The 13,326-nt window shown below is 36.5% G+C and overlaps 1 protein-coding gene across 1 annotated transcript; it reads left to right on the plus strand.

The window, feature by feature from the left end:
• Positions 1–2,453: 2,453 nt before the first annotated feature.
• On the plus strand, positions 2,454–4,392 carry LOC121764765 (EPIDERMAL PATTERNING FACTOR-like protein 6). Its single transcript, XM_042160788.1, has 3 exons — positions 2,454–2,848; positions 3,009–3,055; positions 4,066–4,392. The coding sequence occupies exons 1-3, from the start codon at positions 2,692–2,694 to the stop codon at positions 4,267–4,269; spliced, it is 408 nt and encodes a 135-aa protein (XP_042016722.1). The 5' UTR covers positions 2,454–2,691; the 3' UTR covers positions 4,270–4,392.
• The last annotated feature ends 8,934 nt before the right edge of the window (positions 4,393–13,326 follow it).

Consider the following 13,326-nt stretch of genomic DNA (forward strand, 5'->3'; position numbering starts at 1 on the left):
TAAAAATGAAACATTTTATAAAATAATAGAAACAATTCTATTTCTACTTTTTCATCTCTTTTACTCTACTATCTTTTCATTAACTAACAAAACAACACTACGTAAAATCATGTGCTGATTTCTAAATATTTCATATTCAGTGGAACGGACGGAGTATTTATTGATGAATAAATATCGAACTGATAATTGCCGGTGGTATGTTATATAGTAAATTAGTTATTATGATAATTTAAGTTTGAGATTCTATATTAATGGATGGTCGTACAATATTATAAATTAAGTAAAGTATGATATTAACAATTTGCAGTTGGGTTAACATTTGTCATGGCTAGCTAGTAGAGATTACATTTTGGGATTTAGAGTAATAGATCGATCGAGCTATCTTCCCCACTAAAACAGAAATAAAAAAAGTACTAGCTGATGGGTGTCAATAAAGAATCAAATAATGACAGTGAATTTGATTGATTTTATTTGCATCCAACTACAATGAACCAAAGGAAACTGGCCTACCAAAAACAGGTGCAAGGAAATGACCTTTTATTGTGGAACTGTATTCTTGCTTTTTATATGTTCTTGTCTGTTTTTGCCTTTGGGAATCCAATGAAATGATGGATGGTAAATTAGTAATAATAATTAGCAGGGTATATTTATAGTCTTCTTATAGAGTCATTGAACATGGGTTATGACATTCAAGAATCAAGACTACTATTGTGTTGTGTATATTTTTGTGTGTTTGTGCACATTTCTAAATAGTACATCGTCAGCTATTTGTGGGGACCATAGACTCCTCATTTTTTAGTTCTACAATACGAATCCTAATTAATAAGATTAATATTTTGGATTTATTGGGTTATGAAAGATCAAGAAATTGGTAACTTAACTGGATGAATTATAATATATCTTGTTGTCACAGTGTCCGAGTAAAACAATGTTATAATCCCCTCCATTCGTTCTAAATTCATATAAGGTCCTATTAAATGGATTGTTTTTAAGGAAATAAATGGATTCTTATTTTCCTAAATAGATTGTTTTAAGGAAATAAAGTAATTCTTATATTCTCAGATACATTTTAGCGTTGAACGTTACGACCATGTTCTTTTAAATCGATTTGTTATGAGTCTGTGACCCCACAATATCGTCATGAAACGGTTGAGAAACAATCGACCAACCCGACTACCACCTTTCCCGAGGCTGAAATCACAGCCACTCAGATGGAAGCGGCCCTATCACTTCAGCCTCTTTTGAGGTCCCCAAATTAAGACCTACTATACTATAGATGGCCTAACATATTTTGTTAGAGCATCTCCAATGATGGAGGACATCCAATAGTCCTCACATAGCTTTCTCACTGCCACATCATCAGCACTAAAATCCTCCTGCCACATCATCTGGACATGCAACTGGACATCCAATAGCCCTCACATAGCCTTCCTATAGCCTATCCACATCACTAATAACAATTATATAATTTAATTTACAATCGTAGCAACATACGGAATTTAATTTACGAGACAAATACTGGAAAATTGAATAATACTATTAAAATTTAAAAAGGTACAATAATTTTAAAAAAGTACATTAATTTAAAAAAAGTATAAAAATTAAAAGTATAATAAAAAAATTACATAAAAAATCACTCCTCGCCGCCGTCCTCGCCTTCGTCGTCGCCCAGCCATTCGTCGTCGCCGCCGCCGCCTCCGTCGCCACCAACGCCGCGGCTACTCCCGCCGGTATCCCTTTGAAACCCCTCCAATTCTTCACGCATGCTCCGGAGCAATACACGAAGATAAGCCTTCTCCTCGGGGTCCACCGGGAGTCTGAGACCCGGTCGTCACTGGAGTACCTTCGTAGTTGTTCTCCATTTCAGAAAATTTTTAAAAAAATTTTTAAAATCTGACGCCGGTCTGACGCCGATCCGGGGCCTACAATGGCTCCGTGAGGATCGACGTGAGAATCGGCGTCAGCCCAAGAATCGGCGTGGGCACTCCGATTTTGACGCCGATTTCGATGACGCCGCTAGCAATGGTTCGGCGTCAGCACCGGCGTCCGCGAAAAATAGGCGTGTCGGTGCCGACGCCGCCATTGGAGATGCTCTTATGGATAGGTCGATATAACCAACTACTTTCATTATAGATGACAATACTATACTATCACCATAACTATCTTATTTATAGACACAATTATATTATTTTATATTAAAATAATTAAAAATCAACATTAATATAGTGTGAAGATGGTTATTAAAAGATTGCAAGAGCCATGTGTAAGAACTACAATAACATGTAAACAAAATTACCATGCTATTTTATTTCTTACAGAATATGTCATGTCACACTTTATTTCATAACTACATCAGCAACTAGTGTAGAAAACATTGATTATTATGACGCACAAACCTACATAAATACAACCAACAAAGACGCGACATTAAATACTTAGCTCCCAAACAGAATACAAACTTTCTTCACAATCTCACCTCCAAATATGGCAAAACCTTCCCTCAATAAATAATTAAATAAATTATATGCCAAAGCTGAAGTGACCTGATACTCCAATCTTTATAAACCAATTAATCTTTGAAATTTTCTGCCCAAAAATATTACTGAATTTTGTTGCATGGGGCACCAGAAAATCATTGGTGTCCAAAATTTTCAGTTTATTTATTTCTACTAATTAAATTTCTTGGTGTTCATGGAGATCTGTCTGAATATCTTTGGAAGAAGAAGAAGATCAAGAAGAAGAAATGCGATTAAGGAGTGGAGATTTCCCATTGCTCTTACTATCCTTTTCTTCTTCTTATGTTTTTGTGCCCCTTTTATATCCTGTCAAAATCCACAAATTCTTCCAGGTCAGTGCTTTATTTTTCATGAATTTATAAATTCTCAGTTCTTGAATATTAATTAAATTGTTTCTTTATTTTCTATACGATGTACACGAAATATTAATCAGAAATTCTTTTTTTTTCCACTTTATTGATGATTTTTGCTATATTTTTCATGGTTTTGCAGAGAGTATGAGTTTAATGACTATTGGAGCTGATGTTATTTCTTACAAGGTGAGAAATATTACAACACTTTTTTTAATTTTACTAATCAAATGAAATACAAATTGAACACTGAATTTAGATATATATGGAAAAAATATGTAATTTGCATCACTAGTTACTCTAATTGTAATTTCTGCAGAATAAGGATTAAGGAGAATCGAAAAATTACCAAGAATCTGAATTTTTTGTTTATGTTCTTGATATTATTTGACATTGAAACTGGAATTTATTGGGATAGGTGTGTGATCAAATACTAACTTTTTACAGTAATAACTAATAACTATGTTAAAAATATCAACACAAAGACATAAATTTATCAATCTTTCTTGTGTTGATAAATTATTTCTTTGTATTGATATTTAAATTTACATGTTGTATTGATATAAGTATGTCTTTGTGTTGATAATTTTAATACACTGAATTGAAAGTTATTAGTTATTACTGTAAATTAGTTAGCACACTAACGCAACCCGGTTGGGATATACTGAAATTTCTATGGTACCTACTATATTAAAGAAAATTCAGTCACCACCAAAATATAGTCTTTAGTTTCTAGTCAGGGACCAGGCTGGAAATGAAAATGTAATGATTTTAGTAAAAATTTAAGATTAAATATCAACTATAAAAATTATTCCATTTCTTTTGCACAACACAATTCCTTCTCAAACCATTCAGGCCATTTTCTGCATAATTCTTGGCTTCGGCTGCATCATTGATTAGTTAAAATTCACATATCACTAATTAGGCCTTTGTAAGTGGTAATTTATTGATTACAAAATGATGCAATTTGAGGTGGTAGTAAATATGGAGTAAATTAATGATTTTTTATTTTTCTGAAAAATTAAATAGAAATTCTAAAAAAAACATAATTAATTGGGCCCTCTAAGTAAAGCCCAAATATCAGTTTGGCCTACCAAACCTACCCCATCCAAAACTAGAAATAGCAAATCATTTAAAAGAAATAGTAAAAATTAAATTACTACTAAACACATTATTTATGTAAAAGTTTATTGCTGTAGGGCTTAGAAAGCTACAAGATTGGAGGAGCAAGACGGCTACTCAGTGGCCCGGGATCCTCTCCGCCGCGATGCAGCTCAAAGTGCGGCAGCTGCACTCCCTGCACACCGGTTCATGTGCCGGTGCCACCGGGAACGCCGGTGACAACAGAGTACTATCCGGAAGCGTGGAGGTGCAAGTGTCGGAACAAATTCTACATACCCTAGCTAATGCCTCACCCTCATTCCACACTATTCATTTTTTTTGCATCTCTTTATGAGTGGCAACACATGCCTTGACAAAATATTATAAGAAAATATTATTTCAGTTATAAAATTTTTATATTTATACTTCCTTCATCCAAAAAAATAGTTTTACTAGTGGACAGTATAGATTTTAAAGCAAAATTAAGTGAGAAAGATAAAAAAATGGTTGAAATTTGTTAGTGAAACATGAAACTCATCTTATCATAGAGAAAAACTTATCATTAAAAATAGAGACGTAAGTCGATAGACGATTCAAAATAGAAATATACAATTATTTTTTGTTGATGTATTAAATTATTATTCACAAGCACCTATTAATTAATAATATGAATTACCTAAAAACTATAATTATATTTTGAAATCATAACTCTTATCAAAAATATTTTTATACATTCGCTCATCTTTTGTGTGGCAAAACATTTTTTTGAACGGCAAATTTTCTGAATTATTGTTTTTTTTTTTGTAGTAGTAGTACTTAGTAGTAGGAGTATTTGTTATTGATAGCTAAAGTTGGGGGGGAAAAGCGACATTTCTAAAATAATGAATTAATAAAAATAGAACAGCATTTGCTGTCATTTCATTTATTTGATGTTGGTAATAAATTGTTTAATGGATCATGGATGTATTGGCTGGCACATTGCCTATTTTTAATGTGCGATTCAGCGATTAATCAGTAATATGCAATGGCATCTTTGTTAGCTTTTAAATTACGTGTTATTATCTCGGAAATTTTAATCACTTAAATATGAAAATTAATTTACGTAAATATATTAAATTATTGGTCCATTATGGGCTTAAAAGAAACTATTAATAAATGAATTTGTATAATTTGTTCATTTTTTATACGACTTAATTACTGTCATAACATTATTACAATATTGACAGGTTGCAGATGTGTAAAACTAAGGAAAAATGAGTTCAAAGTTAATAAATAATTTCTGATAAAAAAAGAAGAAGATGTATATGGCCACTTTTCCAAAAAAATGTTGTTTACTTATGACCCAATAATGTATCAATAGTGATTTCAAAATTCAAATAGTAAAATTTTGATCAAAATGAAAATAAGACTGAACAAACATAAATTTAAGAGTTCTTATTGTGTCATGATGTATACGAATCTAAAGTTTTAATTCGAGTATTAATACTCTATCAGTGAATCAATGTGCATATAGTCAATGTCACATTTTTTGTTTTTAGTTTTTCTTACATTTCTCTTTTTTGACAATAATATATATAGTCCTACTCTCTCTATGTTCTATATATATTACTTGCACTTTTTAATTTCGGTTTCTCCCAAACTACTTACTAAGTACGTTATTTTTATTTCAAGTAAAAATTATAATATTTAATTAATATATTTGAGTTAATTAAGTGTTTTTTATTTAGTGATCTCTCGTCACACTAAAATACTAATTTAATTATACTAAACAGTAAATTCTAAATTTAGACCTAAAATGAAAATTGCGAGTAACATGAGTCTATTGGAGTATATCTTATATAAGATGAAGAGAGTGTTTTTTTTGTAATTACTAAGGATATTCATCGGTGGATTCAGTAACTATTTTCCGCGTTGATTTGTAGGCACCTAATAAGTGGTACATCTGATCCAAGAATTTAAAGCTGCTTCATATCCAAAAGCAGGAATGGACAATTTGACCATTTAATTAAGGGCGAGAGTAATATTTTTTAAAAATAAAAACTTAACTGGAAAATTAATCTACGTCTAGAGAAATTTTTTTTTTGCGCTACATGCCGGCGCTTACGGTAATTTATAACATTAGTTTTCGACGGAGTATATTTAAATTAATAACATGCCGCCGGCCGCCACCCTCAAATTAAAAATACAGTTGTTCCTTCAAATATCAAAATTCAAAACCCGAAAATTTAGTAATTTAAAGTCATACTCTGAGTATCTAAGAGCATCCTTAACACTGCGGGCCGGACCGCACATGGGTCCCGGCCCGCGGCGATGGAGGAGAGGAAGTTGCGGCCCAGGCCGGTCCCGGAGCCGCAGTTGCGGCCTGGGGACGCGCCCGGGGTCTGGCCTGGCCGGCGTTGGAGGTGAACTTTTTCCGGTCCCGGGCCCCAATTTTAGGGTTTTTTTTTGCATTTGGAAGAGGAAGGAGGGGGAGGGGGAGAGGAAGAAGAGGGAGGAAGAGGAAGAAGAGGGATGAAGAGGGGCGAGAGGAATAGGAAGAGGAAGAGGGTGAGCTTTTTTTTTTGCATTTTTTTATGTTTTATTTTAACATTTTAGTTTATAATTTATTATTTTTGAATTAAAAATGAATTTCTCGTGTTATAATTGTTCAACATTTTTAATTTTTACGAGTAAAATAGGTGAAGTTGTGAATAGTGCAATTTAATAGTTGTGGTCTGGGATGAGGCCTGTAGAGTTAAAGGAGTTGTGGCTGAGACTCAAATATAGGGGAATGATGACGTGGAGGGGACTTGACATGAATCCGGCGCTAAGAATGTTCTAAGAATCTGCTCATACGGCTCACCGCCACGTTAAAAATAAAAATAAAAATAATAAAAACCACTCCAAATTCGACATTGATGGATAGGATGATTTATTTTGAAATGGAGATGTGTTCACGTGGCATAAACGTGTCCAAAATTAGAAGAAAGTAGTTGGCATGCTATATCTACCCTTTTTCTTCATTCTTTTTTTTAAACGAAGTGATATAGTATTCGATATGGACTACTCTCTCTATCCCTAATAATTCGTTACCATTTGATTCGGCACGAGTTTTAAGAAATATTATAGAAAGTGGGTTGAAAAAGTTGATGGCATGTGGATCCTACTTTTATATATTAGTTTTATAATAAAATGTGAGTGTAAATGAATTAGTGGAATGTAGGGTCTACTACAAAAATGGTAAAAGTGAAAGGTGATAAATTTTTAGAAACGGACGAAAAGGATATAAGTGACAAATTTTCAGGGACAGAGGGAGTAACATTTATTTTCGTTGTAGCATTGAACTTTACTTGAGTTTTATACATTCATGTCATCTCCAAATTTTAGGGGTGAGCATTCGGTTTCGGTTCGATTTTTTCTAAAACCTAACAAAAATCAAAAATCAAATTTAGCTCTAAACCCAAACCGAACCGAACACGAAAAACTGAAAAATCAAAACCGAAAAATCGAAAACCTAAATTACAAAACCGAACAAACCGAAAAATCGAAAAAAAAACCATATATATTAATATATATATATTATATACTAATTATATATTAATAATATATATTATATATATTATATAATATATAATATATTAAACTAATAGAATATATATGTATAATATTATTTAAAATATAGTAATTCGGTTTTTGATTTTTCGATTATTTTCTTCATCCGAATCGAATCGAACCGAATCGAAAAATCGAAAAAAATTGATTCGGTTCAAATATTCGGTTTTCAATTTTTTCCTCACCCCTACCAAATTTATTGGAATTAACTGAATTTGATAATGGTATTGGGTCACTACCAAATTTATTGGAATTAACTGAATTTGATAATGGTATTGGGTTAGGATTGACGGAGCTAGTAACGACTGAAATGATATTAAATTGGACAAATACAGGACCAAGAAGAACATTCTAGATCAGTTTATAAATATTCTACAGTACTACTAGATAGTGTAAGTTGAGCGCTGGGTTAAGCGATATGTAATTTATTTTCTCTATGAATGTAGAAGGATTCACTATAATAAATCAACTATTAAGAATTTTTTTTAATATATTTAAAATGCTAATTTATGTTTCTAAATATATCATCAACTCTTTGAAAACATCCTTTTATTGGAGTCCTAACTAAAATTAGAGGACGCAAATGGAAGTGTTCTAAAAAATAAAAGATTAAGTTAATTTGTTATTAATTTAGAGACACTTTCTTTTGCTTCCTAAATTTTTGTTATTTTTTAAAACTTTCCAACACAGCTGATTGCGTGTCAATTATTGTATTTATTGTATCCTAAAGATAAGTTTTTTAATTAATTATGTTATACAATCTCAACGTCTTGAACACTAAAAAATGATTTAGTCCCTCGAACTAAGTTTATCCTAGCATTACATTAACAACATCCACAAAGTAAAGCCTCCTACCTCGCCTTAACTCCTGCCGCATTGTCATCCATCTCTTTTTCTGTCTTATACCACAACTCCGATAATGGATGTCGTCTCTCAAGTCATAATATTAATTTGCACTATTCATTTATTGGTCGGCAACCGCCTCCAGCAAGATAGTCGGATGTATAACCTTTTGGCCGCTAGTGAATGTAGCCCGTTGCAACACCCCGCGTGCATTCTCCCCCATCGCATGCTTGTCCGCAATAGAGGTGTTAAACGGAGAACTAGATCGGTAAGAAGGGCTTTGTATTATTCGTTGATCAATTCATCATACATTAGGCACTATTATATAGGACTAAGATAGATTATACAAGGGAAACACTAATTAATTACATTGATTGATATCTCCTATGTTTGGTAAGATGTAATCTAGCATATCTTCCATATGATTTGGAGTATATCTTTCGTGATCTTCTCCAACACTCTCCCTCAAGTTAAGTGACGGGATTCCCGATACTCAACTTGCACAATACTTCTCGAAATGACTTCGAGTTCACCGCCTTTGTCAATATGTCAGCCAGTTGGTCCTCGGATTTGACATAGGGCATCTTGACTATCTTTGCTTCAATATTATCCTTTATGAAGTGCCTATCAACCTCCACATGTTTAGTAAGATCATGTTGAACTGGATTCTCCGAAATACTTATGGTCGCCTTATTATCGCAGAACAACTTGCACGTTTGAGACGAAGAAAGTTCTAACTCCCTCATAAGCTTCCGCAGCCACAGTAATTCAGTCAGTCCACTTTTAATTCCTCGAAACTCTGCTTCTGCGCTAGAGAGTGCCACCACCTTTTGTTTCTTGCTTCTCCATGTCACAAGATTACCTCCTACAAAGGTGAAGTACCCTGCTGTGGACTTCCTATCATTCGGGTTTCTGGCCCAATCAGCATCAGTAAATCCATGTATCTATAGGTGCCCATGTTTCTCAAACAGAAGCCTGTGTTCGACGGTCCCCTTCAAATATCGAACAATCCGCAGAACTGCCTCCCAGTGCTCTTCTTGGGGTGCGTGCATGAACTGGCTTACGACCCCCACAGCATAAGCAATACCTGGTCTCGTAGGTGATAGATAAATTAACTTCCCGACCAATCGTTGGTATTTCCCTCTGTCAGTCTGCTTTGCTTCTTCCTTCATCTGCAGTCAGTGGTTTTGGACCATTGGAGTGTCTGCGAGTTTACAATCTACCATCCCGACTTGAGCTAGCAAATCCAGCACATACTTCTTCTGATTGATAAAAGTTCCCTTCCTCGATCTCAATACTTCTATCCCCAAAAAATACTTTAATGGTCCCAAATCTTTCATCTCGAACTCGCTGAATAGATTTTTCCTTAGTTCGACCATCTCCTCTGTGTCATCCCCGGTAAGAATCATGTCATACACATATATGATCAAACATGTAATTTTATCTCCCCTTTTCTTGATAAACAACGTGTGGTCAGAGTTACTCTGCTTGTACCCAAACTTCTTCATCACCTCTGTGAACCTTCCAAACCATGCTCTCAGGGACTGTTTAAGCCCATATAAGGTCTTCTGCAGTCTGCATACTTCTCCTCCTTGAAACTCGTCAGTGAACCCAGGTGGAGGCTCCATAAAAACTGGTTTTGGTAACTCTCCATGTAGAAAGGCATTCGTCACATCAAATTGATGAAGTGGCCAATCCTTGTTGGCAGCAATCGAGAATAACACCCTTACAGTGTTAATTTTCACCACGGGTGAAAAAGTCTCCGCGTAGTCGACCCCATAAGTTTGGGTGTATCCCTTTGCCACCAGTCTGCCTTTATATCTCTCTTTTGTGCAGTCTGGCCTCCTTTTTATTGTGAACACCCATCTACACCCGACAGTTCTTACTCCTTCAGGCAGCTTCCCTTTGACCCAAGTATTGTTCCTCATTAGTGCCTTCATCTTAGAGAGCATAGCTTCCTTCCATTGTTTATGCTTCATTGCTTCCTCGGCTGACTGCGGAATCTCTTCTTCTTCGTACAGGGCAGCTTCGAATGCTCTTGCCATTTTTGATAGATTCCCTTGCACGAAATTCGCCACTCCGTATCTGCTCTTCTTCCCAATCTTTTCGGGGGAATATCTCTTTGGTGGAACTCCTCTTGTACTTCGGGGAGGAAGAACATACCTCCCGGTGTCACTGTTAATCGTATTGTTTTCTTCCGATGGTTCTGCACTCATCGGGTCAGTAGAAACCATATGGAGATTCGGTTCAGTAATTATCGGCGCAAGAGGATCAAGGGATCGTGGATGAGATGACTCACTTGGTGAGACATGCTCGGCGGCAGTGACAACTGGTTCTGTTAGATCCTCAATCGAAGAGTTTGGAAGTGACACGACCCAACTTAGATAGTCCACGGAATTACCGGGATCACTCTCCCTCTGACTACTAAGGTAGGTGTGGTAGAAGAATTCGGTCTCTAAGAAATTACAATTCATGGTGGTGGTTATTTTTCTGGTATTAGGATCATAGCACCGGTATCCCTTTTGGTTCACCCCGTACCCGACAAAGACACGTTTGGTAGCAAACGGGGATAGTTTGGTCCTTTCGTGTTTGGCGATATGAACATAGATCGTGCAGCCAAAGATTTTAGGTTAAAGGTTCAAGTGTGGAGGAATTTTGGATAGAGAGGATAGGATATCGAGGGGGGTTTTGTTTATGATTTTTGTTGGTAGGCGATTCATGAGGTAGACAGATGTGGCTATTGCTTCTGGCCAAAAATGTTGTGGAACTTTGGATTCAATCATTGGGCTCGGTCTATTTCTAGGATTTTCTTATTTTTTCGTTCGGCCACCCCATTTTGTTCTGGTGTATAAGCACACGAAGTATGATGAACCATTCCCTTTTCTTGAAAAAATTGAGTCATGGGGCTATTAATGAATTCCCTCCCATTATTGGATCGAAGAGTTTTGATTGAGGTATGAAATTGGGTTTGAACCATTTAAAAAAAAAAACAAACGTATCCATAATCTCAGACTTACGTTTCATAAAATAGATCCAAGTCATCCTGGTGCAATCATCAACAAATATAACAAAGTATCGAAAACCATTCCCTCCGGCAAAAGGTGCGGGACCCCACATATCAGAATGAACTAAAGAGAAAATAGATTGCATACGAGTGTTCGAGAGTTTAAAAGATTGTCGGTGGCTCTTTGCCAAAACACAAGTCTCACAAAAGAAATCAGTAGGAATAGAAATGTTCTGAAAAAGTAATTTAAAGTAACCAGGGGAAGGATGTCCTCGTCTTCGGTGCCACAGCCAAATTTCTTGTCTCATGGATCCTTGAGCCAGCATCGCACTACCATGTTGAGCTATCTCGTCCACGTAGTAGAGTCCACACTTCTCAGTGCCACGCCCAAGTATCCTCTTCGTCCGAATATCCTGTAAAATGCAGAAATTGTGGTGCATTAGAAGAGTACAATTTAATTCCTTTGTCACATGCCTGATAGACATCAATCGCTGAGATAAAGTCGAAACATATAGGCAGTTTTGGAGACGGAGTGTAGAAGAAATTTCAATCGTGCCAGACCCTTCAACAGTAATCAATTCCCCACTTGCCATTTTAATATAGGTTTTAGTGATTTTGCTCGTGCTAATAAAATCATTCCTATCTGGAGTCATAGTATCAGTGGCCCCCCAATCAAAGATCCAACCCTTCATTATATTAGCCTCTTTATTTACATGAAATGCAGTGGAAATATTTTCTAAGGGAGCAAAAGGGTTTTTTGTCACATATTCACATATATTGGGGCTAATATCAGTATTTCCAACATAAGAGGGGTTAAAATTTAATTTTGAGTAATCCGGGGGTCTTCCTTTTAAAAGATGGGGTCTAAAATAGTATAATTCTTCATAGTTTAGGGGATGCGGATGAGATTTGAAGAAATTTCTAGGGTTTGGTTTAAAACCAAACCCGATACCTCCTAAGTCCGGCGTTGTTCCCTCTCGTTCGACGAAATTGCCGGCTCCTCAGACGTTGCTGCCAACGGTTGATGCCTCCAGGTTCACCGCCGGTCCATGGCTGGTCATTCCCCCACGGTTTCCATTCTGATTCCGTGGTTGCCCATCCTCGGTTACTCCGATGGCCATTTTCGCCTGAGGTTGCGCCGCTCTCATCCTCTGTCTCTCCTCCCACCATTCCGGGTATCCTAGTAGTTTGAAACACGTCTCGTACGTGTGCTTGGGTTTCTGGATTTATCTGGCCGGCTTCCCGGTGCTGGTAGCGGCTGCGGGGCGCGTTGGTCCTCCATTCCGGTATGACGGTCGTTGGCTCTGGGGCAGCGAATCCACTTCCGATGCCATCCTCAGATGATATATCCCTGGTTTTGCCGCCGACGGTTTCAGGGGTGGGGGAAGACGACGCCGGTGGCATGATTTGGCGTCGAGCCGCCTTCGTCTTCACCCACCCGTAGGCCGATTCAACTGATGGGTAGGGGTCCTCCTTGAGGATGTCTCGTTTGATTGAATCATATTCTTGATTCAATCCGGCAAGAAACTTGAATAATCTCTTCTAATTTGAATGGGTTCGGTATTGATTGACTCCCTTGTCACAACAAGTAATCGGATGCTTCTGGCAGCGGTCGACTTTGATCCACAGTCTGTGAATCCTCCGGTAATACGTTTCCAAGTCCATATTTCCTTGTTTGATCGTGATTATTTTCTCCTCCAGGTCGTAGATGAGATATTTGTCTGCCTTGTTTTCGAACGTCACGGCGAGACTATCCCATAGTGCCTTTGATGTTTGATGATGAGCGAAATCGGCGATAATTTCATTCTCAATGTTATCGACGATCCACGAAAACACCACCAAGTCATCCTCTTCCCAATCATCGAACCCCTGCTTCCCGGTTCTGGGGTTTTTTCCGGATGTGTGAGTAGGAGCTCCGGCC

The sequence above is a fragment of the Salvia splendens genome, chromosome 14 (genome assembly GCF_004379255.2).
Source record: "Salvia splendens isolate huo1 chromosome 14, SspV2, whole genome shotgun sequence".
Taxonomy (NCBI): Eukaryota; Viridiplantae; Streptophyta; class Magnoliopsida; order Lamiales; family Lamiaceae; genus Salvia; species Salvia splendens.

What these genes read in the sequence shown, in the direction of transcription:
- LOC121764765 (XM_042160788.1), top strand. Translation starts at nt 2,692, where the DNA reads ATGGAGATCTGTCTGAATATCTTTGGAAGAAGAAGAAGATCAAGAAGA. An exon ending in AAATCCACAAATTCTTCCAG is followed by an intron (nt 2,849 to 3,008) that starts GTCAGTGCTTTA and finishes ATGGTTTTGCAG; the next exon opens with AGAGTATGAGTTTAATGACT. An exon ending in CTGATGTTATTTCTTACAAG is followed by an intron (nt 3,056 to 4,065) that starts GTGAGAAATATT and finishes TTATTGCTGTAG; the next exon opens with GGCTTAGAAAGCTACAAGAT.